Genomic DNA, 27,089 nt, shown 5'->3' with positions numbered 1-27,089 from the left:
TTTAGGCAGCCAGTTTCACGTATTGGTACGCGAAAAAATTGATTGGTGTGGAGTGTTAAAAAATCTAAAATGTTTCCCTCGCTGCTTTGGAACTTGAGAAGTTGAACGAAATTGTAGAGGTGCAGCTTTGTTTTATCAGCTGCAACCGAAATTATTGTTTTTCATTTCCAATTTTTAATAACTTTTTTTAAGTATGTTGAAATAATTGAGCTTTAATATGTTACTAGACAGATAGGTGGCATTTGGGATCGTGTTGCTATTGGAATATTGACAATCGTAGGGTCTTTTTGGGAACGTGTTTGGAATCGTAGGCGTTTTTTTGTTTATTAGACCGAAAGGTTCGCTGCAACTGCGAATTTTAGTCTAAGATAGCTAAACCTTAATTTTTCTCTCACACAAACAAGTCAACTGACATGGATGGACTGGATGATCATTGTCAAGACTGCGAGTCCAAGAAATGTTTGTATGGCTTGGGCAAGCTTCAGTCGATCATCTTCGTCTTCCTTTGCTCCATCTGTGGACTTCTGGCCATAGGAGGAAATTTGACACTTCTGGTGATTTTTCGTTATTGTGGAACGGTCCGGGAAAAAATGAATAACATTTTTGTTATCTCGTTGGCTGTGGCTGATCTGATGATAGGATTAACGATTATACCGTTATACATATGCTATGGGGTCGCTTTTGAACCGCGATGGCTCGTCAAGCTCGAAGGCTTTCTCTGGATTGTGACAACTTCGGCCACGACGCATAGCTTAAGTGCTGTGAGCATTGACCGGCTGATATCCGTTATTTATCCACTGCGCTATCATCAGATTATAACTAGGAAACGTTGCACTGTGATCATCTTACTCATTTGGTTGGGATCTGTCATATTTGGTTCACCAAGACTATTCATTAATGACTTCCGAAAACTAGAAAAGTTATGGATTGCTTGCTCTATTGCAACTGTTGCAGTTCCCTTGCTCATCATGTGCTATAGCTACGGGAGAATTTTTACCATCGTTAGAGAAAAAAATGGCGATATCATCAACAATCCTAATGCCCCAAGGGAAGGTTTGGTCAACAAAAAGGCTGCAGTAACCATCGGAATAATAGTTTGTCTCTTTATTGTGACTTTCACGCCGAGCGCTGTTGTTTATTTTTTGCTTCTATTTGAGGATGATGTCTGCACGGAGTATGAACTCAACAACTCATGGCTGTGGGTCGCGCTGGTATCGTTCTACCACTCTGCTTTCAATCCGTGGGTTTATGGATTCAGACATGGAGAGTTACGAAAAGATTTTAAAAAATTGTTTGGCAAAAAGTGCAAGGCTTTTTGGTGAATAAAAATAAGCTAGTTTCTATCATTACGTGCGATCAGCAATAGAGGAGTCCTGGGAAAGACTGTCATTCATAACCGATGTTTCCGCCGCATCTGAACCTTGTGATATTTTCGAAGATTGACGCCAATGCTTTCAAACTGTCTACATGTCAGCCGCAGGGAAGTCCAGTTTTCGAACAATACTGGTTTGTAAATAAAAATACTTTTTTCAAAATCTGACTTAGATTCTTGAGGAACAAATGTGTACCCCTCAGCTAGAAAGCTTTACTTTCCTACGAGAAATTGATGTATGTGTTTAGATTGTCTTACATCTTGAATATTTCATGATCACATCTTGCCTATAAGTAATTTGACACCACTTTTCCTTGCGGCTCCCACTGGGTTTACGGCTATATCAATTATGTACCTACTCAACCGAAACAGTTTTTGAAAACACTCTTGGAAAGACGACTGTCATGTTGGTACTCTTGATTTGTTTAGATGGTGATGACTGCATAAGGGAAATTAAATAAGCTGTCACTAATTGTTCCATAGCAAGGCACGGTCCTAAAAGAAATGCCCAGTAGTCAGAAATTTTCACCGAATTTCTTCAAAAAGGTTCAAGCGATTCCGAATATTAGAAACACCTTATGATGACAACTTCATTTCATTTGTAATGATCGGCGACAGTAAATATACTGAGTAAATATACTCGCAGAATTGTTTTTTTTCCATTGTTCAGCAATATCCTGAGCATAACTGAAAACATTTTGATTAAGGTGCTGCCAGCTTGTTAATGACAAATGGATATGATGTAAAACTCCTTATTGATTTATCTAACTTTAAACTAAATCCTGCTGGGGAGAAAAGTTTATTTCAATACCGGATATTAAGAGGGTGTAGTCTAATGAGGAAAAGACTTACTTGTGTTAAGACGTCTTCCGCAAGGCATTTCCCAAATAAAACATGGAAAGTCACCATAATTAAATCTTAGTTAAGTTTCTTCATTCCTTTTATCGCATTGCAAAGCACGTAAGTGTCCGTCAGCCACCAGATAAAATTTTCATACCAGATCAGGAGAATTGTGTGTATTCATGTCATGGCTCAGTCGGTGGATACTGACTCTTCACTGCTTTCTATATTCCGTCTTTTATTCAACGATCAACTATATATTGACTAAACTCATTATTATTACAGTCATCGTACTTGATAATCTTAGGGTTTATGTTGAGACAAGGAAAATTCTCTTAAACGTGAAAATTACGTAACAGCAAATTCGAGATAAGGGAAACACGGCTTCCTTTTCTTTACCTAAAATAGTTCACTTTCTATTTCTGTTCATGAAAAACTAGCTCAGTTGATAAAACCGAATTCTCTTCTAATGAAAGTGACAGTTGTTTAACGAGGACACTGCTGGAAGTCTGCCAAACGTTTATTAAAATGAAACAAAATAGATTCTGCAATTCTTAATTAAGGAAAAACTTGTAATGATCTCGTTCATTTCAATTTGTGCCAGAAAAAAACAAAACATTTTTTGATAGAACAGTATTTATCAGATCATGGTAACAGTTATGTCTTCATGCTAAGATAATATTTGATATAGATGGGTTTATAATTTTCATTAGCATCTCAGTGCAAATGGACATCTTTGGCGATGCAACACAACAATCATTATAATTACTTTATAATCTATTTGCATACAAAAACAAACAGAACTATAGTCCATGATTGTTAGCTAAATATGACTATTCACGAAAGAGTGCCTTAAAGAGTTTCGCATTTCTTCATATCGAAGTCCATAAACCCAAGGATTGAAAGCAGAATGGGTGAATGATACAAATGCCACCCAAATCCACGCATGATTCAGTATCATCTGCTGGCAAAAATCACTTTCGAATAAAAGCAAAAAATACACAACAGCGCTTGGAGTAAATGTTACGATAAACATACTGACAATTATTCCAATTGTCTTAACGGCCTTCTTATTTCTAACACCTGCTGTCGACAACCTGGAGGGGGCTAAAGCTCGATTCTGTTTGTGTACGACACAAAAGATTTTACCGTAGCACAAGCACAATATTATCAAAGGAGTAGCTACTGTGGTAACAGAACAAGAGATCCAGAGCCTTTCTAACTTTTTATAGTCATCAATAACAAGCCTTGGAAATCCAAAAATAAGGGATCCAAACCAAATCAAGACGATGGCGAGACGGCAACGTTTGTCAGTCATCAATTGATGATAACGTAGAGGATATACGACTGAAATCAGCCTGTCGATACTTACTGCGATCAAGCTGTACGTGGTGGCTGTAACTGTCACGATCCAAATAAAGGATTCGAGCTTTACAACCCACAAATCAACAGAAACCAGGACGTAGCAAGCATACAGCGGTGTCATGATAAGACCGATCATGAAGTCAGCGAATGCAAGTGAACCAATGAAATAGTCATTGACACGGGGGCCAACCATTGACGTGCGGTTGAGAGCTACAAGTAAGGCCAAGTTCCCTCCAACTGCAAGAATACCACATGCGAGAGAGAGAAAAGCATAACAAATCCTTTCTGCCAGATCAATGTTTAATTGACAGATGCTCAGTTCCTCTAAATTAGTTGCGTTTAGCGAACTGGAAGTATTGTTGTGAGAACGTGAAGCCATCTGTTCTTTTAAAGCGTAACCGATTCCCTCTCGATGAATTTTGTAGGCAGAGAGCCACGCGGAGTCTGAAAGCTCCTACAAATGTGATTGAATGGCTATTACACCTCTCTTACAGCGCTTTTTTGAATGCATTTTCATACTAGAATTGTATATAAATAATTCCTTACATTTGACAACAAATTAACGCCTTAGGACTTTCAAATAAGTTTGTTGATGATATGCCACTCCTTACCTCCTGGTGATTTCCCCGTTACTGCGCAGGCGTGGAAGTTATTTATCTCCGTCGGATTTCAATAAAAATGTCGACAAATATAAACAGTATTGGGTTTTTGACTCTAATAAGCATTAAGCCCATAGCAAAAACGTCGATAATTGAGCATCCTATCGATCAATAATTGATAGAGCGAGCTTAAAAGAACAAAAGACTCTCTCGATCTTTGAGCCAAAACAAAGACGAAGAAAGACGCTTTGCAGCTTGTACCCATCAACGTTTCCCTGATAAATACTTAATTTTTTTTTTTGTAAGCTTTCTAGAAAGGGTAAAGTTATGGTTGTCCCATGGCGGTTCGAAAAGATTGTTAAATACTGCTTGCCATGTAGTATGGACAGTCTTTAGTTATTTAAACTTTTTTTTTAGGTCGTAAAGTTACCACTTGGACATTACCAAAGCGTTCTATCAAAGTGATTCTCAGCGATGAAAAGTGCGTGCGAGAGTATATTTTCTCGATTAAATAGATAGCGTTGATAATTGCTCTCCTACTTAAGATTCATTTTCAAGAGATCCCGTTGCCCTTAACTAGCTTATCTTAACAATATTTGGTTCTCAGTGAGATTAACAGTATGGCGGCAGCTTGTACATGGGTACGAAATTACTTCTCTTCTGTATGAGTAACTCATAGTGATCCGTTGTTTAATAGCATTCACCTGATTTACAGAAGTATTTACGACGGCTTACTGTTTGAAACACAACTCAGTGGAATCATTTGATGTTTCAAAAAAAAAAGGTTTGAATTACTTTGACAGGAAATAGAGCGCTGTGCTTATCGGAGATACGTACAATCGCCTGAAAAGTAATTTTCGTCCAAATGACACGAATGCAATTAACGGTTACTGAGAAAGGATTATCAATTTTCCATTGAAAAAACCATACGTGCAAAGTAAAACTAAAACTGTGCTTACGACGCTTTTTTTAATGAGATATGTTTGCATTAATGCGTGAACGGTCCGTGTGTCATTCGTCCATTCAATTTTCGTTTAAAATCAAAAAGAAAAAATTGATGTCAATTTTTTATTTTCGTTATTTTTTATCATAAAAAATACGAAAGTGCCGAATCAAAAATTTTGGACTTTTTCCTTTTGATAGAATATTGAAACATAACTTATATTTTTACTTTAATCCTCTCAACAATAAAGAGAAAAATGATACTGAGCGGCAATTATGCTTTTCCGACAATGTTGCAGTCTGTGGCATGGCTTAGTTTTTCTGTTTTCGACGGAAGTCTAAAAATTGAAAATTGAAAATTGCAATCAATTTACAATTTTTGTTTCTCGGCCAAAACATTCAAAATCGTTGACAGAACTACCCAAGAGGGTGGGGGAGGGATCCATTCGCACGGTAATTCGCGCCCCAAGCGCCCTCCCCTTAGATCCCCTTCCCCACATGCGAATTTTTTTTTTTTTTTGCCCCTGCCCCCCTCCCTCCCCTCCCACGCTACGCTTCTCTGGAAAGGAAGAAGCGGGAAATTCGTATTACCGCGCAGTCACTTTTCCAACATGAACGACTTCAGTACTGAGTACATAAAGGATCTTGTAATAACTCAAAGAAAAACAGACTCCGAGGTGAGCTTATTGCTGAAAGAAAGATTTCCCGACAAGAAAGGCTTTAGTTCGAGGTCAATTAGAAGGTTTTGTTTTGAGAATGGGATAAATATACGCAACCGCCTGTCAAATGATGAGCTTGAGCAGTGCACGCGGGACGTCGTTGCTCGGGTAAGTATAAGTTTATTAGACTTAGATGCTTGTTGTTCAATATTTTCTTCTTTTTTCTACCTTCATTTCCTTGTTTGTATAGCCGTCTATATGAGCACCCTTCAGGGTTCAAAATAATTTTTCAGCTTTTAGCGTGAATTTGTAGGCTTTTGTCAAGGCTCGTTTTTTCCCGGGCTGTCAATAAGAAATGAGCAGTCAACACACGTCTTCAACACTCACCATGATTTGTTAACAGTACTGAAAGGAATTAAACATTGAATGCGTACGTAACAGCATCAGAATCTTTGTTTTGGTCAACATGTTTTATTGCGGCAATTCACTTTCTAACAGAGTGTAGTGAACGGCTCAATCAGTTTTCGGTGTTTGTTCAAGCGTGATCACCAACTCTAGAGATGAATCGTAGAATGTATCCCTTACCTTAGACTGAACGTAAATCACATTAGCGGTTTCTTCCAAAATATATTTGCCACTACTTCTTGGAGCGTAGGAGATCCCTTCACATTCTTGTGTGTTATTTCTGCAGGAATAATCTTAAAAAGAACGCCACCTTTTCATCTTGCATTACCAAAAAGTGGTGGCCTTGAAAAACTCGATTGCATGAGAGCCAGTAAGAGAGCCACCATAAGTTAACAAATGACTTAATTGCCCTGTATGTTGTTCAGCTATCTGCGGGATGTTTGATGGGGAATTCGTCAAATCTTTCTCCATGACAAGAAGAGGAGATCCATCGTCATAATGCAAGACATTAAATCGTTCTGAGTCAGTCGGCCAGTACGTCATGTCTCCAAACTCCTCCCTTAAGTACAACGAATTCGTTTCCACCTAAGAAATACAATTTTCCTCGTTTGCTGTTTTCAGTGTTGAAGATTTCACCCCCAACACAACTGCTCACAGGGTAACCACAGTTAAACACGATCTAAATTTTGTTTAAGATTACTTATTCTTCCATTGTTGCAGTCATGTCATCGGGCGATTTTGCAAGACTCCAAATGTAAATACAATGTGTATTGCCTGAAAAGCTCGACAAAGCCTCGAAACTGTCATATCCCCCGCTGCTATTCGTAATTTAAACACTTTTCCGTCTCTCGTCAAATCAGAGGTTTTATTGCTTGCCATAATCTCGGCGAATAGACAGTCCAAAAGAGCGCGAAACTTTCATTTCCTTCGCAGACTCCAAGCGGGCCATTGGGGAGGGGGTGGGGGAGGGATTGGTATCAGAAATTTACCCCCTCGCTCTCCCTCACCTTCATTCCAACCATGTTTTACAGTATGGTGTCTGAAAAGTCGATATGGCTACATCACCCGCTCCAATATGCTCCAATACGAAGTCTAAGATCTTTTTAACTTCTTAGCTAACGTCCAAAGTCTGGCTGCTCGCTATAATGGACAGAACTGAGGAGGACGCTCCAAAACGTCGTGAAAGACCGCGAAGGGACAGTGAAACTCTCACTTCCTTCCCACACCCCTTAAGCAAGGAAACCGACCTAGCTATGGGGAGAGGGCGCTGAGGGAAAAAAAAGTCAAAAGCTGTCAATTTGGCACTTTCGTATTTTTTATGATAAAAAATAAAGAAAATCAAAAATTGACATCAATTTCAATTTTTGATTTTAAACGAAAATTGAATGGACGAATGACACACGGACCGTGAACAGATGTAATAACTCTGAAAAGGAAAAATATAGGACAAACAAGAGAAAAACAGAATGTTCAGAGTTTGTTTTTTAATTTAGTTGCAGATTTTCTGTAATTGTAGAACAATTACAAGTACGTGAATAAAAGTTTAGTGAAGATGTCAGTAGTTTTCAGCTTGTAAAGTTAGGTAGGTACACTTCATTTAATCGGTAAACCGTGCGTGAAAATACCGGAAAACGAAATTTATACAACAAACCATGCTCAAGTAATAACAAATAATGTCAATGCACCAGATTGATTCCCTATATAGAGGGAGTTATCTAGGAATAAGATCATCGAGAAAGGCTTCCGTACTTGAGATGTTTGGTGGCCTCAATTAACCACGAAAATTTAGAGTTATCACCTGCGGCGGCGTTACGGCAGAACAGTAAGGTTTAATTTTCTGTGGCTTACGTGATTAAACAACTTTGCTTTGTTAGTAAAAATCTTACTGCCTTTCTAATAACAAAGAAAATTTGTAAGCTGTTAATTTGGCTCAGTAATATAAAGTATGCCCTGAACTCTGGTTTCGACGCTTTGAAAGGGTGTTGAAAAAACGTAAGTTTATTTGAAAAGAAAAACGTCGACGAAAAAGGAAAAAAGAAATGAATGACGCGTGTTTGATCGATTTACACATCACTCCCAATGCAAAAAGCTTTTTGGCATTAGTATAATTACAAATTGCCAATAAATTGACCGGCTGTTTGCATCTATGCGAGATATCATCAGGTGCAAATTAATACAACCATAAAAATCAGAAAAGGCGTGTAGCATGAGCGAATGAAACTACAAAATATACAATTTATAGAAGGTACAAAAAAAGAAAAATTGAAAGGAAATGCTTTGCACGATAAAGATTATGCTCACACCTCACAATTTGGAAATTCAGGACTTTCATTTTCATCACGCTTAGTCGCTACCATCAAAGACGATGTAAGCAGATGTCAGTGATGGTCGATTTTTATTTCGCAGCCAAATGCATCAAAGATAAGAAGCATACACCCACCACTGGTGCTTTTAAATGGTACACGGAACACAGCTTATTCTTTACATTTCAAGTTTAATTTGGACATATGCAGACAGCTCGTAATCACAGCTTTCAATCTTATTTACAGACACGATAACCAAAAACACCTGATCAACCACTCATTCGAGAAGGTGTCAAACAGAGGTGAACATGCAAACGCCAAAAAGGTCTCATGGGTAATGACTGTTTTATTTGTTCTGGTTGTTGTTTATCGCATTCTCCTATAAGCGCATGCAAGGACGAGAAATTCGGAAAATTAATCGTTGATACCATGATCACTCGTGAAACTAACTCCACATAGTCGGGTATACCTTTAAAAACTTATAGGTTAACGTATGAGCCATTTTCAAGTTGGCGAAGAAAGTAAATCAAGATTGGTTTGGCCTCGCTTAGTGATTGGTCCAGAAAATTCGCACCACTCTCTCTCGATCAATCAGATGCAACATTAAACACAACTTAATTCACCGCATTTCCCCGCGCTTCAAGAAGTTTGCTTGTTTTCTCTTTGAGTCCTCATTGGCTGATGATGATGATAATCTTGGTTCTGATTGGTCACTGTGATAACTTTAATTTTGCTTGTCGACATTCATTTGGAAACTGCTTCAATCAGCTGGTACCATAACACATCAGATTGCATCAAGTCAAGTGATTCTCCTTGACAAACTGTAAGGCATCACCATAGCCATTTGCAAATAGTTCAGACAAGTGTCGTTTCCTGGGTGGGTAGAAAACGTGTCTTCCCCTGTTCATGTTTTCTCTGTTAACATAAACGTGCATTTTCCTCCAGTTCAGTTCAGTAAAGACGTACGATTCATCTCGCGGACAGATCTCACTGTTCCCGCCAAATGGTGATACTCTGATGGTCGACCCCGTCGAAGGAATGGGCTGGTTATCAGTAAAACCACCATCATACCAAGCCTATGTAACGTGAAAAGATGGTAGAGTCTGAACACAAGCCGAGCGGCTCATCTATCCAGAAGGCTTACTGGTCTTTCTTTTATTAACCATTTACACCCTAACTTCAGTAAGTATATTCTCCATGCCGACCTCTATGCTTTTCTTGAGGAGCTGTTAAGGAGAATTTGTCTAACAATCACGAACCTATTTAGCTGGCGATCATTTCAGTTATTTTTGTAACCTATTGTGTGTGATTCGGGAGTGATATTATGAGGAGAAATTTGATGCTAGTCACTCTTGGGGGTTAAACGATTACAGGAGCGATTGGGAGTTTAATAACTCTTGCAGGATGGAATACCACCCATCACAGATTACCCCCTGCATCTCTTCAAGTCTTTCCAACAGCTATCTGGCTTCTATTTACACTCCTGGTTGGAGAGAGGAACTGCGAGGGTGAAGTGTCTCACCCATGCGCACAACGAAAGGAACCCACCTAGCTTCGAATAGACCTCTCTATGGCAAGTCTAGTAACGCGCTGAAAAGTGGGTCACTGCACAGAGATACGAAATGAAAGCTGACGAGACATCAAGGTACATTATAGCTTTAGTTTTACGAAATCTGGAGCCTTTTAAGGCAACACCTCCATCCAGCGGTAAACTAACGATCTGCCCCAAGACTGAAACGGGTCTATTAGTCTTCAGCCGGAGGTGAAAATCTAAAACCTATAACATTTTATTCTTCATGTAAATACAGAATCTTTCTGGTCAAGTTAATTCCATTTATACATGTACTATGGCGGACCTTGGCACTAAAAGAGTTAACTAACGAGATTCACAAGGAAGACGAGAACAAGAAGCGACACGCAAGTTGCAGTGATTACTAAAATAATGCTGTATAACTTTAAGATATCAACAACACAAAGAGTGTTGTTTAACATAACATAACAATAAAGTAAACGGCAACCCATTGCCACGACATAAAAAAGGTAAATTAACACTAAAATAACAGATTTAGTTCTCACTTCAAACTTATCAAAACTTCTAACCGTAAACCAATAGATTAGAATATTAAACAAGTAATAAAATAAATAACCTTTCATTTATATACTGCATTGTGTAACACACTGTTCTTGGGTTATTGTCCGAGTCATAACATACTGCTCATCCACGGCCGCCTAACTCCAACCATAAAACACTCTAATCAAGGCTTAATTTCCCTGACACCAGTGGTATATGGTGCGTGTAAATAAAAAAAGTCAAACCAACAACCCTCTAGAACAGGCTAAAAACGCCAGCATAAAATTTTTGTATGCATTCTTCCCACACTGTACAGCGACACAATTGTCCTGATCTCCATAACCACGCATTGACTGATCCGGCAAGAATTAAAAGGAACTTGGGAATGATAAAAGGATTGAGCCAATATCATTATCGATAGTAATATAATAACAATTATTATCAAAACATCTTCGTTGAGGCATGTGGGCAATATCCCAGATAAGAATAGATTTTCGTCATCAAAACTCAGGCCAGAGTACCACCAACCTGATCTCAATTGAAAAGTACTGTCTTAAGTAAAAACTATACATCAATTGAATTTCGATTTGGAGGGATACGACAATAAAATGACAACAAAGGTGACAGTCAGTTATTTCAACTAGAACACGGCACTATTCATGAAAATGTTTCATGGGAAGAGTTGGAGAAAGAGGTTTCACTGAATAATTGCATAAGTTCTCCTTTCGCAGAAATCTCAGAGTGTCATTAAAACCTAACTGCACTAAACTCTCAATCCCATCTTTCTTGGGAGGAATAAATATCTGCAACTCCCTCTGAAGATTCTCTCTATTTACGTAGACATTCATATTATGGAAAGTGACGTCAGTAAAACCACGAGACTCGTCTTGTGGGCATATATCATTACCATTACCACTGAATGGAGATACACGTATAGTTCGGCCGAACGGAAGCCTTGGTAAATTATCACTAAGTCCACCGTCTACCCATTTCTGCAGAGAAAACGAGATACATGCAGAGGTTACCTGTATAGACCTTGGGATAAAACCTTACCCTTTGTCACACGGCGGGAGAAGTGGTATCGTGGTACAGTAGTAGAGTCTTAATTAACTCTTTTAAACCCTGAGAGTGACTAATATCTAATTTCTCTTTACTGTAGCACTGTTAAATCAAACATTAATGTCATGAGAATAAAAGAAATGATCAGTATCTGAAGAAACTCTGGATTGTTCCACAGATTTAACCTTGTCAGCCCCAATTAGCATTTGTACAGAGAACAGTGATGTGAATCTGTATGCTGGTATTATGGTGTAAATGGCTCTTAACCCTTCAAATCCCAAAGTCTGATTGCTAATTCTTTCCTCTAGCTGCTAAACATTTCCTTTTGACTTAACTACAAGAATTTGGTGTTAGATACCTCTACCCTGATAAATTTGAGTATTCTCATTACCTGTTTTGTTGATGATGTATGGATATTATAGGGAGAAGTTACTTGTTAATCAGTTCTGGGAGTTAAAGGGTTAGATGATAAGAAACAATGGTTAGGGTTCTGTGCTCTGAGTTGGTATTTCACCATACCATATCATTGTCAAGATAAATAGCACAAACCATTACCTCTTTTGAGCCAAAACCAAGGCGTATGTAAAGTTACAACAGTTTCTACTTGAAATTTTCTGTAATGTGATGTCACAGTTCCAAGTAAAGCAAGGGTGGAAAAACTGGTGAATCCTGAGTGCCTTATTTGATGAAAGATTCTAGTGTAATTAAAGAAGGCTTCTGCAGACGGAAATTGAAACTAGACTGCAATCATTTTTAGAGTTTATTCCTTAGTAAAGGTCTCTAAGTTTGTAAGCTTTATCTTATAAAAGTGAATGTATAGGAAAAGCAGAAGGTTTTATGAACACCCAGCCTTACACCATTACTTTGTTGTTGTATGCATTTTTACACCACTCACCATTTGATTCCTTTATCATTATCTGTTATGAGCATGGCGAAATTTAATACTCAAATATCAACATTAGAGGACATACATGGCACTTTAAAAGAATTCCCTCTTTCCTATCAAATTCAGTTTTTAAGGCAGTTTCTCTATACAATCACATTTTTATTTACATATGCATTTTAAAAAATCTGGTTCTCTTTTGTAGCATATTAACTGTTACCAGGGGTCACCTGTACACAATTGGTTCCCTTCCAATACAGGAAACAAGCAATCAGGACATCTAAATTCTGTTGAAATCCCTTGAACCCTTAAGAGTGACCAGCATCTAATTTCTCCTTACAATATCATCCCTGAATCACACATTAAGGTCATGAGAATAAAGGAAATGATCACCAACTAAAGAAGAAGCTCTTGATTGTTCAACAAATTCTCCTTGTCAATACCATATATTAATAGAAAAAAAGTGTGGAGAATATGCCTACTGATGTTAGGGTGCAAAGGGTTAAATTGATTGGTATGTAAATTTAAGTTAACTGGAATCTGCTCTTGTTTCTAATAAAGGGACTGGTTAATTTTGCTTAATGAGCTCTGTAATATTCAAAAGAGATAATTTTAATAACAGTGTACGTAAGAAAACTGCAAATTAACCCTTTAACTCCTACAAGTGATTAACATGTAACTTCTCCTTGTCATATCAATACGTTATCTAGCAAAAAGGTATTGAGAATACTCAGAATTATCAGGTTGAAGTTGTCATCTTGATTTAACACAAAATTCTCATAACTAATTTACAAGGAAATGTGTAGCAGCTAGAGTGGAGAATTGACAATCAGATCTTGGGAGTTAAAGGGTTAAAATAACAATAATGCAAAGAAATAGACAAACCAAAATACCCTACCTGACCTCTAAATCTAGGAAAGCTCAGTCCAGCATAGAAGGGAATATAACAACTTGCCAGCAAAACCTTAAAAGAAGCAGAAAGAGAAGGAAAATCATTACTTCAATCTTTAATTCAATGTGGCCTGTTATTAGAAGTTTCTTTACTGGCAAGCACACTATGTGCAAATGTACTGTAATAGAGCATGAATACAAGGCAAGGAGTCTCATTTTGTAAAGAAGGCAAGAGATCAACTAATAGAATACAAAGGTCTAGTTCTTTATAGAGAGTACAGTTGAATACCATTTCCATAATAGGGTCATGGCTGTCTAAAACTTAATTGTACTATGTGAGAGACATGTGCTAGTTTAAGTAACTCATACACAGGTTATTAAACTACCATAACACAGGCCTATAAGATAAACCTCTCTTCATAAAATTTTCATAACAAATCAGGGGTGCTGCTTTTCTGTATGAACATTGGGAAAAATGTGCCACCAATTAGCATAACTCAACACCATTCATCAAAAATTTAGCAGTCTTTACTTTAAACTGACAAGGACTTCATAAAAATATACCAGGAGGCCTTTAAACTGGTTTAAGGTTTCCCTCCTTCAGCAGCTAAATGTAATGTTGCAAATATTTCTACCTTAGATCCTATCAAAGCTAATATTGAATCAATCACATTTACAATGTGTTTTGGACAAAACAAAATCTTTAAACTTTTTGCTTTCACTGCCACCAGTTTCCTTTCATATGCAGAGATCAGAGGTTTAAATGGGTTAGAGAGCTGACTAATAACCCTTCCCACCCTAATATCAGTATCCATATTCTCCACAATGTTCTCTATAAATTTCCAATGGTGCTAACAAGGAGAATATGTTAAACAATCAAAAGCTTTGTTAGTTGGTCATTTCCATAATTCTTGTGACCTTACTGTTCGATTCAAGGGTGATATTCGAAGGAGAAATTAGGTGCTAGGAACTCTTATGCACCAGTCAATGTACACCCCTGCACTCTCCCAGTCAGGACGTAGCGGGGTATTTGCGGGGTATTTGCGGGGAATTTTCCGTTATTTGACGAGTGAAAGGGCTGCAGGTATTGGGGACTTTGACCTCTTTTGCATGTCATCCATGAACAGCAGGGGAGTGGACCAGGGTATTTTCCACCATGGTGGACTGGGTCAAGAAACACTAGTCTGGCAAGATGGCACCACAAACATTTTATACCATTTGAAAAGCATTGTATGCAGTGACATGCATTACTTGACAAATAATTTACATTAGCCTGTGTTACATTTACATTAGCCTGTGTCTTCCACTCAACAAGAGTGGGGGATATGAGCAAGGTCATTAGCTTCAATTAGAGGAAAAACCTGACCTTGGGGTCCGGGGCATTTTGCAACCTTAGAAGTGAGCGCTTGTCAAATGCCCTGCTATGTCCCAGCTGGGGGGTGTGGGGGTTTACATTGACTGGTGCATTGGGGGTTACAGGGTTAACAGCAACTAAACTCACCAGCTTTAGAATGCATTTCAAATTCTTTGTACTCTACTTCACTTTGCTATGCCTATAGGGCAGTTTCTGAATTTCTCACTGCTTCCTCACCAATTATGCTCCTTTACATTAACTCATACCAGACCTTAGCCATTTTTATCAATTATGTATTACCTGAATTAAGTCTTCTTTGGAATCAAACTCAGACAGAATTGCATTCTTTCTGTCCTTTAGACTGGTCACAGAAATAAAAAGCCTTCCTGAAGCAATTCGGTGGGAATTTGAAGGAAGACAAAGTTCAAGTCCTTTTCTTAAACTCCCAACCAAGTCAAACTGGGGATTAAAAGGCCCCAGAGGGTGTCTACGAGCTTCATGAGTAAGTTCTATGACATAATCTGAACACTTGTCCAGTGGAGCTGATGTTGCTAGCACTGCAGCAACAAGTGACCCTGCTGAAGCACCTGCAAAGGCTGTTACATTCTTTAAAAACTGTGGAGCATGTGATGTTAGGCAAGTTGCAACTCCAAGGTGGTAAACCCCAAGAAAACCACAGCCTGCAAATGACAGGTTCATGGAATCTGCAATTAAGAGTGGACTGATAAAACGATAGTGTTCTGATAAACAAACTTAAACATGATTACATGTAGTTAATTGGGCAGTTCATGAAAACATCAAATTTTGACCAATCCTTGTAAAAGCTTTCGCAATCCTTCACTGTACTCTCCCTTGCAATGTTGGTTACTAGAAAACAACCTCTCCTGGTGCATAAAATTGATCATTCAGCATCGAAGGCGGGAAGTGAGTGGAGTCAGAGTATATGACCAAGCTTAGGTTGAAATCAAAACTAATTTAATTCAGTATTGACAGTGTTCGTTTCTTTTCTCCTTTTGTGTGTTCTGAGACGACAATGGTCCACTATCTCACTGTTACAGGAGGCGAAATAAATCGCGACTTATCAGCCTTCCAAAAATTTCAAACGCATGCAGTCCTACAAAAGGGACGCCGACATGAAACAGGATCAACACGGTTTGGTCCCCTAGAAAACAAACATTATGCTTAATTTATTCCAAAGTAAGCCTATACCTTTCCACCACCACGACAAGCTAGGTCTCAACTAATGTAAATCCTTGACCAGACGATAATCTTTTGTTTCTGCGAACGATCGAACGATCAGAACTCATCATAAACTTCAACATCAAACTTGGTAGCCGCGCTTGTGAGGGTAACCAAGCTTTACAAAATTATACCAGTGGAGTGGACTTCTCGGATTTCTTGCGTCGGTTGGCAGCTTGATTCCTCGATCACTTTTTAAATTTTCCCTCCTCTTAGTTGTTTATTTTGTTTTTTCAATTTTTTTCTCAAGTCCCGTATTCTGCCAAAAGTAGGATAGGAATCAAGTGTCAGGTGCATATATGTGCATTTAAAAAATAAACTCTGGGTTTATACAGTCAACTCCGTCATATATGGACACAAACAGGAATTGAAGAAAGTGTCTGTAAGTGGAAGTGTCCGGTTACGAGAGTGTCCATTAATAATAAGTCCATTTGTTGAGAGTTGATGGTAACTTTTGTTGTTGTTTCCTTTTTTTTATCAGCAATTGTTTGGTCTTCTTGGTTAGCTATATGCTCATACCAAGAGAATCCATTAATTGATATTTTAAGAAAATTAAAAGTACTCTCCATTTTGCTGTAATATTTTTAATGCAAAAGCTTTTTTTTTTAAGGCATTTCTATATTTTACCATGACTGGTGTATTCCACCAAGTAGGGTATGATATTCTTTTTTTGAGGGGAATCTTCAAGTCTTAAATAAGACATACAGTTTTACTACTCAAGGCACTTTCTACTATATTACATGTAAATGCATGAATGCTGGTTGTATCTTACAAAATGCAGACAGAAACTCCAAAAAGAAGCCTGCACAACAAAGCAGGGATTGTTGTTTCTGTGCTACTGGCATTAACATGCAAAGATGTTTGCAAATGCATGAATGATTTAAACCACAGAAATCCTTAAGAATACTCTGTTTCCTGAATCCTGAAGAAAGAAAGAATAGAAAACTTTATTAGTGAATACCAAACATAAAAATATGTAAAATTGATATAGTTCAATAGAAACTGCAACTGTGATGGATCACAGTCACAATTTCTAGCTATATGTACTACATGATTCATCTTTTAATTTCATCACTTTGAGGAATACACCCCACTTGACCATAAAGTTTAAAATAAAACCAAGGGGAAAACGAGACTGAAACAAAAAACATAATCAAAAATTTCACAATGTTCGGCTATGCACCAACATAATGTGCTAGGAGCTAATCACATTGACTACATTTAAAGCCTGAAAAAATTGGCCTGTCCAAAAACAGATGTGCTAGGAGCTAATCACATTGACTACATTTAAAGCCTGAAAAAATTGGCCTGTCCAAAAACAGACTGAAGAAAACAGACTAACAAAAAGTAACACAAACAGCATCTTAGAGACAACCTGGCAAATAAACAAAACTCCAATGTCTACTTTGTATCGGCCGTTAATGCAACATTACATCATCAGATTCTTACTTGCAATGTGGACAGCTAAAGAACACTGTTTGGCCTTCATCAGCTGATCTAGTTTGCCTTGTGGTGTATGTCATGCCTTCGTGTCCACAGTTTGAACATTTTCTGTCAGCCTGAAAAGAATTTATCAAAATGAACCCTTTAACACCTAAGAGTGACTGGCATCTAATTTCTCTTTGCAATATCACCACTGAATCACACATTAATGTCATGAGAATAAAGGAAATGATCAACAACTTAAGAAACTCTTGATTGTTAGACAAATTCTCCTTGTCAGCACCTTAGTAAATGTAGAGAGAGCAGTATGGAGAATATGAATACTGATGTTAGGGTGGAAAGGGTTAAGGAGAAAATTTGAAAACTTTAAAGTCCTCATAGCTCAGTTAGTAATAGCATCCAGCTAGTATCTAGTAGGCATGGATTCTAATCCTGTCAAAGCCTGAATTTTTTTTTATTCAGGTTCCTTCTCTGTGATTGCTTAACCCTTTAACTCCCAAGATCTGATTGGTAACTCTCCCCTCTAGTTGTTACACATATCCTTGTAACTTAGTTATGAGAACTTGGTCTTAGATCAAGACAACAGCTTCTGACTCATAAGTTTAAACATTCTCATTAGCTGTTTGCTGGATAATGTAATGACATTATCGGGAGAAGTTTCATATTGATCACTTTTAGGAGTTAAAAGGTTAGGTGCAGGTCATCTGCAAAGATCATTGCTTTACTTGAATATTCTTTGGTACCTTGGAAATTTAACTCATGAAACACTAGAAACATTGGCCAGTTGATTCTTATTAGCTTTCAAGCCTTAAGTAAACTTCATGGTTACTGTAATTATGTATATAGCAAGTTAATACAAAGTTTTACGTAACTTCAGAAGTATATCAAAATATTAAGAACTGCTAAAATGATAGCTACTAACTAGACAAGAAACCACTATCTTACCATAGGCCCTATTGGTTCCTCTGAATCTTTCAAAGCGTTTGCTTTCTCTTTTGGAATGTTGAACACCTTTCGTGAGTGAACTTCTATATCCTCAAATTCTGTAAAACATAGAAAATAAAGTGAAAAGTATAATGGTTACAATAGCTTTGCTTGTCTCTTTGTGTCTGTTATGATTAGTCTAGTGTTGGAAATGGAAAGTGCTGTGCAAAATGGATTGAAAACCTGAGATTGTGCTTCTGTGTGCACAATGGCAATGTGAGGCATACTTATACAATGATATTTAATTTTCCAATTTACTAGTTATGTTATAGCACACAGTTTCTGACAGAGTGCCCAGGCTCCACCTGAAAAAGATTAAATTATAACGAGGTTGAGACCTTATGAGTCCTGCAACCGACATAGGTATTCTATTATTTGATAGAACCCCATTTAATAGTTCCTAAACAACAGCCAAACGATTAAAAAACAACAACAACAACCAAAAACAAAAAATCTGGCTGATCTATGAAAAAGAAAAAAAAAAGAAAAAACTACTACCATAAACTTTCGTCATGACGGTCTAAACTGTCAATCTTCAAAATATTTCTTTCGAAAGAATGTGATCATCTACCAAGAGTTATTTTGCTGTAAGTAGAAACTTGTGGAAATCGAGTTCCTCAGCTTCTCATCGAATTTTAAAAACCAAAACTTCTCTGTGAAGTATTACCAGATGCGTCTTTTTTGAAGTCGCACAGAATACAGGAAACAACATCCGATACACCAGGAAGAGGAAGGATGGAACCACAGCGAGGACAAAAATCTGGATCGCACTCGAACGCTTCCTTTGTAACAAGCTTCGCCATCTTGGATGCGACTGACGAACGCTGGTCAAAATGAACGGCGATTCAGTAATACTTTTCGTTACCACTCCCACTCGACACAAAGGATCCCTTTCATCTTTGAGGTAGGCGAGGTTTCGTAGAGCTTCACCTCGCGTTTGCCTCACTTCCGATCATTAGGGCTTTGGCCAGTACGCATGTTGAGCAGGGCCCAAACTTTTTTCTTTTTTTTTTACGCTCTAATGAGGGGCTAACGCTCTATTAAAACGACAGCTGCGGAAATCTATAGAGTGTAAATTTCCGTTATCGACTCAGTTGATAAAACTAAAATTAATCGTGTTATCCCCCAATGATGTAGCAACACAGTTTTTGTCACGCATAAATTCTTTTTACATGATCAGTAACTTAAATGCATAAAAAAATTTGAAAGTCGTTCGAGTAAACAAATTATTTTCAAAAGCCCCACAATGCGGTTATATGATCGTATTTGAAACGTGATATACAGTTCCACATTGCCAATAATCGTGTGCTGGAAATAAAAACAATATAGCATTTTCCTTCAAAGCAAATATACAGCTCCAGGAAAAGAAAAAAACAACTATGTCATCTGTTTTTTAAAAGTAAGGTTAAAAAAAAAATTAAAATAAACGTTCGATTACCAAACTCTTTGCTTTATAGATAATTACCGGTAAGTAAAAAACAGTATCTTCAGTTGGCAGACGATCGAAATGGAGGCTTTTTACAGCGATGAGATCCATTCTTTTCTAAAGTAAACTTTTCTTTGCAAATAAATTAATTAAAAAAGTTATTATCCTTATCACTTATTTACTTACCGGCGAGTTTGACAATGTCTGAAGATTCACTCTGTGAACCTTCTGTCAAAATCTCATTTGCTAAGAAAACAATAGTTACATATAACTGAAAAATTGGTTTTTCACAATAAAACGATTGTCGAAGTTGAAGCATATGAAATTGAGAGGCAAGTAGCCTTCACAGAAATTGCATATTGTTACAGACTTGTGCCAGACTTGCATCGATTCACTACAAAATCATAATTTCAGCAAAACTTCAGCAAGACTTTTTTAAGCATCGACGAAAAAAATTCGCAGCAAGAACAAAAAACCCTGAGTGAATTTGCAGAGCATCTTGTACAGTAAGTGCGAACTACCCTAATTTTTTCCTTCAGTTTCAAATATTGTATTAACCCCCAAAAAAATCGTACAATGCCTCGAGGAAAAACAACGTGAAAAAATTGTAGCTGAAGTTAAACGTGGCTAATGCCACATGTACTTTTTCCTTAATTTTTAACTAACTCGGTTTGACCGAATAGTCTGGTGCCGAGGAAGAAGGGACAACTACTTCGATTTTTCCCTTGAGAAGCAAACTTGACACTGTCCGTTGTCACTCTATAATGATCCTTAAGCAGCCTCAGCTAAACAGGCCCGGAAAATAAATAGGATGTCCCTGCAAAAAATCCTTCAGAAAAATCAAATTTGGACGTCGATATTTAGGCAGAAATTTGCCAATGCTTATAACTGTTATGAAAAAGAGAAGTGATATCCCGAGATCTGAACCTAGAAGAGAACATTTTAATGTTCCTTTTTACTTTCATCAGCTTAGCCCACCGAAAAAAAATTAAAGGAGTTACGTTAACTCTAGGAAACTAATTCCTAGTGAAATATTCACGAGTATCAGTGAATATTAGTGAGTTATTATCGCTTTGTTTTATTTTCCATTCAGAGTAAGGTTTTTCATTTTGTTAAAAGACAAATAGTAGATACGACGAGCTGAAACCAGCTGAAACATTTAGTGAGACAAACAAACAGAGATCAAGCTGAAGATGGAAAACATGATAGCTTAACTCAAAGACTTTCAACCAACCGCTGACAGGTAGCTAAGCTACATCGACTTAAAGGATCGAGTAACGGAGGGAAGAGGTGACAACTTGACCATAACTTTTTTACGAGATGTCTTAGTTCTGATATGAAAAATTCTGAACTGAAAATAACGTGTAATGTCAAACGAAAAACATGTATTTGCATACTCTCTAGCTCAAATTTGCTAGGATACACTACGAAGACCGGTTGTTAAAAAGCTACATTAGCATCTCAAAATAATTTAAGCTTGTTATCACCTGCAAACAGTTTTAAACCTCCTTGCAAATGCTGCGATCTCATTTCAGTTTGTGGATTAAATGATAGACAAAATACGAGCTGGAAAGTCCTCACGACTAAAATGGATCTAAAAAATCCGTCAAATTATGCTATATGTGTTAGTTCTACTGTAATCCAAAGTCACGGTTACCGTCACCATAGTTAGATCAAGTCATCTTAAAGCTGCAAAAACACCAGGAAAATTAACTTCTCGGGCCTTTGGTACATCGGTAAGATTCGAGAAAGGAACAGTCGATGGCAAGAGAAGCTCGACATGCAAGCCTGAAAGTAAAAAAATTGATTAAAATTAGCTAGGCAAGAGTGACCTGTTTCAGAACCGCTCCTCATTTAACGTTTTAGTATATAGTATATTACACACAAGTCCAACAGAACGTCGTAAACCGCAACCCGCAACAAACAGTAGGAACTGATAAGGTTAAATATAACGTATGTTCCTTAGTTACGTAGGTTAAATTTCTTGCTCTATCCCTGTGGACTTGAAAATCAGTACCAGTTAGGATCCTTTTTCTAGATTGTTAATTAACTCGATGCTCGCCTAATGAATTTGACCTACGCGGGATAATAGATGATATCAGGAAGCATTTTATAAGAGGACTGTTATGATATCTTTGCCGGCTTAATTTTACTATTATTGTCTTTCAGCCAGTATAGCAATTGATATATATTTTTAAACTATATCTGTCAGGAAAAGCCTGGAACTCAATCAGTGATTGTTTGAAATGAATGCTTGCTTGCTCTTCTTCGTTACCATTATTTCCCTCCGTGTCCTGGCAATTCCAGAAGTAACAGGAAATGATCGTTATCATCAGCCTGGTGATGTCACACTTGGTGGTCTATTTCTGCTGCATTACACAACTGAAGACGGTCAGTGTGGCGAATTCTTCCCAATAGGACTCGGACATGTAGAGGCAATGATATTTGCCATCCACAAAATAAACAATGATCCATACCTGCTTCCAAACATTACGTTAGGGTACGACATCCGGGACTACTGTGAAAGTGCTGCAAAGGCAATGGAACACACTTATGACTTTATACGGAAAAACGAAATAATTGCAGAAACCCAAAACGCTAGTTGTAAACAGACGGACGAGAAGAACATGACGCAGAGCCAGGAAAAGCCAATAACAGCAGTCGTTGGCCCGACAGATTCTGGAAGTGCTGTTCTTGTGGCAAGCCTGCTGCGAGTGGGTGGAGTTCCAGTCATTAGCCACTCGGCAACAAGCAACGAGTTGAGCTCACCACAATACCGTCACTTCTTTCGAACTGCCCCCCCCGATGGACAACAGGCAAGTGCAATGGCTGACCTCATACAACACTTTAACTGGAGCTATGTAGCTGCTGTGGCAATGGACGATTCTTACGGTCGAAATGGAGTATGGAAGCTGGAGTCTGAAGCCGAAGCCAGAAAGACGTTTTGTTTGTCCTTTGCCGAATACATTCCCCGGCAAGAGTACATTGCTAAGCTGAAAAGGGCTGTCAGCAAGCTCAAAAGCTATCCCAATATTCGTGTTGTGGTTTTATGGCTATTTGGTGGCTACGGACGACGATTTCTTAAGGAAGCTGTAGAACAGAACTTGATGGATCGCACCTGGATCCTCAGTGATGCTCTAGCAACAGAAGATGACGTATTTGTCGGGTTAAAAACGACGGATCAACAAATTCTTCACGGCTCACTGGGCTTACAGCCCCGTATGTTAGATGACAAAGATTTCAAAGATTTCTTAATCAAAGAATCGTCCAGATTAATAGAAAGTGAACAAGTTCCTTGGTGGCAAGAATTTTGGAAGAGCGAGGAGAGTAGACACTGCTCTTCCCTACCAGTACTCAGTGAACAAAAATATTGTATAGAGATAGTACTTCGCACAATATACGACACTTACATTCCCTATGTTGTGGATGCTGTTTATGCTATTGCTTACGCTCTTCATGTCATGAATAACTGTTCAAGGCTGGGTTGTGAAAAGTCTCAGACACCAGGTAGCGATTTGTTCCCTATGCTGAACCCGAAATATGTAGAGGATTATCTTCGTGTCGTTAACTTTACGGGAATGACGGGACAGGTCCGCTTTGACAAGTTCGGAGATCCTTTGGAGTCTTCTTATGACATCGTCCATTTTAAAACAAATGACACATTAGATAGCCACGATCCAGTAAAACTGGTTATCGGTTCATGGGAAAAAAATCGCAAGAAAAAGCTAGAGTTAAACATCGGTAGTATCAGGTGGAATACAATCAGTAACCAAACGTTTGTTCCAAAGTCTTTCTGTCACGAAGATTGTCCTAAGGGCACTTTTAGGTCAGTCACTACCCCATGTTGCTGGGAATGTCTCAAATGCCCGACTGGAACTATAAGTAGTCGTATAAATGATATGAATTGTACGGAATGTCCCCAAGGACAATCGCCCGATGATAGTCGATCAGAATGCTTGGATCTCCCGGAAATTGAGATAAAATGGTCAAGTCTTGCATCTGTCCTGGTCATAGTGTTCGCAGTAATTGGATTCCTTCTCGTTGCCATTTGCAGTTTCATCCTTTATAAATTTAGAATGACACCGCTGGTGAAAGCTTCAAACCGTGAACTAAGTGTAATTCTTATGTCCACCATCACAACGTCTTTTTGTGTGTCCATTTTATCTCTCGCTAAGCCTACCAGCTTTATGTGCAGTTTGGTGAATGGTCTACGTTCCATGGTACTTGTAACTTTTATCTCCATATTAGTAATTAAAACTATGAAGATACTAAGTGTGTTCCAAATAAACGTTATCGCAAAGAGGTTCAAAGAGTTTATCTTATCTACGAAGAGCCAATCACTTCTCGTTCTGCTATTTATCTTACCGCAAGTTCTTTTCTTAACCTTATGGATTGCTTTAGATTCACCACATCAGAGACGAATCTTTCAGCCAGTTGAAGGTATGTATCTTCTCTCGTGTTCTTTACATCAATCATCGACTGGGATGGCATTGCAAATTGTTATATCAGTGTACACTTCGTTTCTCGCGGTTGTTTGTACATTTTACGCTTTTAAAGCAAGATCATTACCTGAAAACTTTAACGAGGCAAGATATATTGGATTTTCCATGTACATTTTGCTGCTGTCGTCTGTAGGATATCTTCCCATTAACATCGGTCGTTATGGCTCATATGCAACAAACTTGAAATGCGCGATGAGTCTTCTAAGTTCCTATGGAATATTAACCTGCATGTTTGTCCCAAAGATTTACGTGATCATACTAAAACCTGAACAAAATACTCACCAGGCAGTAAGTTCACAAGTATCAGTTTTCTCGTTTAGTAACTTCCTTAGAGGAAAAATAACAACTGTTTCTCCATCAAAACCCGACGCCGTAGGCCATCAAGAACAGTTGGATTTAGAGTTTGCTTCTGTTAGTATATAGCGTGACAGATTAGTAGGAGATATATCAACAGTCGTGGCTTTATTGGCTTGTGTTTCTTGTTTTCGACGATGTTTAGATTAGTTGGCTAAGACTGTAAACGGAGATTTAAGACAGTAAAAGAAAAAAACAGTCGGTTTTGCATTAGGAAAAAAGTGAATATAAAAGAATTCCAGGGATGATGATTCCTATAAAAGTTATACTTTTAGGGTTTAGGGTTGTGATTACATAAGGCGATCGAAACGCATTTTTTATACCGGAAAACTCTCTCAGCATTTCCTCTATCAGATTAAATAGCTTGTCAAAATTCTCATTTCATATATTTCATACTGCCCACAAGAATGACCAAGATAAATAAAAGTTCCTAAATTTACTAGTATTTGGATCCTTTATTTAATTCATTAAAAATCACGAATTCATACACAACTGAGAATTTGTGCGATAAACGCTCAGCTGGATCAAAAGGTTCTTTGCGTTGGCGTTAGAAACACCATGAGTTGTATTTAGAGCATAAACACGGAAGAACCTAATGCATATACATTAAAAAAAAAGTTGCTCGGGCAAATTGAAAATCAGAAATCAAATATTCAATTTTGCTTTCAGAGTAATCTGGCTTGTTTTGCTTTTTGTTTTTGTTCTTGGCTCCTTGTTATTGGTGTAGAAGCTACAAGACACGTCACAATAAAACATTATTTTCCTCGATCTTTTGTCTCGCTTTCTTCTCTATTGTGTCTTCTTCGCCAAGTAAGAGCCTTTAGTCTGTTTCTGCTCATCAATTTGCTCTGGAGAGCATGACTTATCAAAGTCAGTGCAAGCTGCTGAATCACACTAACTGATGCAGAAAAACCAAAACTTGGCACATACCACCCGAAAGGATGATGAAATTCTTCCTTATGATGACTTTTGTCGATCCTCAAAATCATGTCAACAAAAGCCAACAATAAGTTTCAATTATTCACATTTGGCTCACAAAATATCATAGAGGGTCTCAATGGGGTTTTGGTTTTTGTGGCTAGGGGTAAGATTTCCCTTCCACAAAACCCTCTCTCAAGTCTCAAGACTTCTCGTAGTAGACGTCAGGTTTTATGAAGTTGGGGAATTATCGCTTGGGTGATGTTTTCGTATATCAACCAGTTTTAGTTGGGGGGTATTCGGACACGTGATGCGTTTAGACCAATCGCGCAGAGCAAATATATTTGATGGATTATAATTATCAATATCATCACTATTATCATTATTATTACAATTATTATTACTACCGATAAGGGTGGTAGTTATCATAAGGTCTATCTACCCTCTGACCATCTATATCAAAATTTTATAAAGTGAGATGATTTATTATTACGCGAAGTTTTTAATTATAATTTTTTTTAATTAAAAAGTGCGACAAGTGTTATGACAGAGTGACAGGTGTTACAGTGTACGACGAGATGGACCTCCAAGGGATTTCTTTGTCAGTTGTTTGTTGTTGTTGTTGTTGCACAAGCAGTGGGAACTAATGGGCTATATTACAGTTTTGTACTTAATTGCCAAGCCTTTAATTTGGCATGAGGCTGAAGGTGACCTTGTTGTAATAGAGACCAGTATCTAGCTAGCATGATAACAAAGTAATTTGCATTTGAAAAGCAGCAACGTTTCTACCATAACAAGGTCACCCTTAGCCTCACTCCTGTTCAAAGGTTCGGCAATTAAGCACACAAATGTAAAATGGACTAGTCTGAAAAATTAATTAAAGAAATTTAAGAGGATTGTTCTTCTGTTTGAGTTCGTTCACAACTTCAATTAAGATGAGTCAATCAAATGTTACCCTTTGCAACGGAAGTTGAAGTCGAAATCCCAATATAAGGGAAAATACATGCATTATTCTTTCTTTGTATACGTATAAACATAGGGGCTTTCAATTCTTCATTCTCTCTGCTGGTATCGAGTAATTGAAGAGACTTTGCAGCTAATAACCATCATAAAATTGAGGATTTAATTGAAGTTTGCATTAACTCATCAACCGTATTTTGTTAATTGTGCCTTTACGAAGGGAACTGAGTTATTTCCACGTCGTTGGTTGACAAATGCAAAAAGTATTTTTAGCAGAAATAACGTGCAGTAAGAAATTGTTAATTTTTTTAAAGTTTATTTAGAAGGAAATAATTAATTGTAGAACAATAAAGAAAGAACTATCTAATTTCCATTTTAGGCATACATCGCAGACACAAAATAAGTTTATATGAATTTGCAATTTGAAACAGATGGATGTGGTTGATGGGTGTTATTCTAGGAAGTTTAATGAGGTATCCATTACATCAAATTTTTAATCGTAATGCACTGTATACCGTAG

General features: G+C 37.7%; 5 protein-coding genes across 6 annotated transcripts; 2 read left to right on the top strand and 3 right to left on the bottom strand.

Annotated features, from left to right (window-relative positions):
* Positions 1-334: 334 nt before the first annotated feature.
* On the top strand, positions 335-1,815 carry LOC131792345 (histamine H2 receptor-like). The gene has a single exon (XM_059109748.2). The coding sequence runs from the start codon at positions 414-416 to the stop codon at positions 1,320-1,322; it is 909 nt and encodes a 302-aa protein (XP_058965731.2). The 5' UTR covers positions 335-413; the 3' UTR covers positions 1,323-1,815.
* Positions 1,816-3,035: 1,220 nt separating this feature from the next.
* On the bottom strand, positions 3,036-4,087 carry LOC131768272 (beta-2 adrenergic receptor-like). The gene has a single exon (XM_059084339.2). The coding sequence runs from the start codon at positions 3,954-3,956 to the stop codon at positions 3,036-3,038; it is 921 nt and encodes a 306-aa protein (XP_058940322.2). The 5' UTR covers positions 3,957-4,087.
* Positions 4,088-9,185: 5,098 nt separating this feature from the next.
* Positions 9,186-16,103, bottom strand: LOC131779931 (patatin-like phospholipase domain-containing protein 4). 2 transcript variants are annotated; one of them, XM_059096642.2, is made up of 4 exons: positions 15,953-16,103; positions 15,044-15,447; positions 13,397-13,462; positions 9,186-9,561 (listed from the first exon to the last, which is right to left on the bottom strand). In XM_059096642.2, exons 2-4 carry the CDS (start codon positions 15,440-15,442, stop codon positions 9,280-9,282), a joined length of 747 nt encoding a protein of 248 aa, XP_058952625.1. In that variant the 5' UTR covers positions 15,443-15,447; positions 15,953-16,103; the 3' UTR covers positions 9,186-9,279. The 2 variants fall into 2 exon arrangements, with proteins under 2 accessions (XP_058952625.1, XP_058952564.1); XM_059096581.2 differs by lacking the exon at positions 9,186-9,561 and adding an exon at positions 10,249-11,548 and having other exon boundaries at positions 15,953-16,102.
* A 494-nt stretch (positions 16,104-16,597) lies between these two features.
* Positions 16,598-19,241, bottom strand: LOC131780090 (DNA-directed RNA polymerase I subunit RPA12-like). The gene is made up of 4 exons (XM_059096744.2): positions 19,077-19,241; positions 18,371-18,468; positions 17,432-17,541; positions 16,598-16,904 (listed from the first exon to the last, which is right to left on the bottom strand). The coding sequence occupies exons 1-4, from the start codon at positions 19,210-19,212 to the stop codon at positions 16,880-16,882; spliced, it is 369 nt and encodes a 122-aa protein (XP_058952727.2). The 5' UTR covers positions 19,213-19,241; the 3' UTR covers positions 16,598-16,879.
* Positions 19,242-20,182: 941 nt separating this feature from the next.
* LOC131799349 (extracellular calcium-sensing receptor-like) lies at positions 20,183-25,183 on the top strand. The gene is made up of 2 exons (XM_059117369.2): positions 20,183-20,341; positions 22,048-25,183. Exon 2 carries the CDS (start codon positions 22,082-22,084, stop codon positions 24,758-24,760), a length of 2,679 nt encoding a protein of 892 aa, XP_058973352.2. The 5' UTR covers positions 20,183-20,341; positions 22,048-22,081; the 3' UTR covers positions 24,761-25,183.
* Positions 25,184-27,089: the final 1,906 nt, after the last annotated feature.

The sequence above is a fragment of the Pocillopora verrucosa genome, chromosome 6 (assembly GCF_036669915.1).
Source record: "Pocillopora verrucosa isolate sample1 chromosome 6, ASM3666991v2, whole genome shotgun sequence".
NCBI classification, from domain to species: Eukaryota; Metazoa; Cnidaria; class Anthozoa; order Scleractinia; family Pocilloporidae; genus Pocillopora; species Pocillopora verrucosa.
Note: the sequence above shows the minus strand (reverse complement) of the source record. Positions and strands in the feature narration are given on the sequence as shown.

Excerpts from the sequence above, each read along its gene's own strand:
- LOC131792345 (XM_059109748.2), top strand. The coding sequence starts at position 414 with ATGGATGGACTGGATGATCATTGTCAAGACTGCGAGTCCAAGAAATGT.
- LOC131768272 (XM_059084339.2), bottom strand. The coding sequence starts at position 3,956 with ATGGCTTCACGTTCTCACAACAATACTTCCAGTTCGCTAAACGCAACT.
- LOC131779931 (XM_059096581.2), bottom strand. The coding sequence starts at position 15,442 with ATGAACCTGTCATTTGCAGGCTGTGGTTTTCTTGGGGTTTACCACCTT. Across the intron at positions 13,463-15,043 it reads CCAAAGAAGACTTAATTCAG|GTTTTGCTGGCAAGTTGTTA; the intron begins GTAATACATAAT and ends GCTTCTTTTAAG. Across the intron at positions 11,549-13,396 it reads TTCCTAGATTTAGAGGTCAG|AAATGGGTAGACGGTGGACT; the intron begins GTAGGGTATTTT and ends TTTTCTCTGCAG.
- LOC131780090 (XM_059096744.2), bottom strand. The coding sequence starts at position 19,212 with ATGGCGAAGCTTGTTACAAAGGAAGCGTTCGAGTGCGATCCAGATTTT. Across the intron at positions 17,542-18,370 it reads AGGAACCAATAGGGCCTATG|GCTGACAGAAAATGTTCAAA; the intron begins GTAAGATAGTGG and ends AATTCTTTTCAG. Across the intron at positions 16,905-17,431 it reads TTTAGCTGTCCACATTGCAA|GATTCAGGAAACAGAGTATT; the intron begins GTAAGAATCTGA and ends TTCTTTCTTCAG.
- LOC131799349 (XM_059117369.2), top strand. The coding sequence starts at position 22,082 with ATGAATGCTTGCTTGCTCTTCTTCGTTACCATTATTTCCCTCCGTGTC.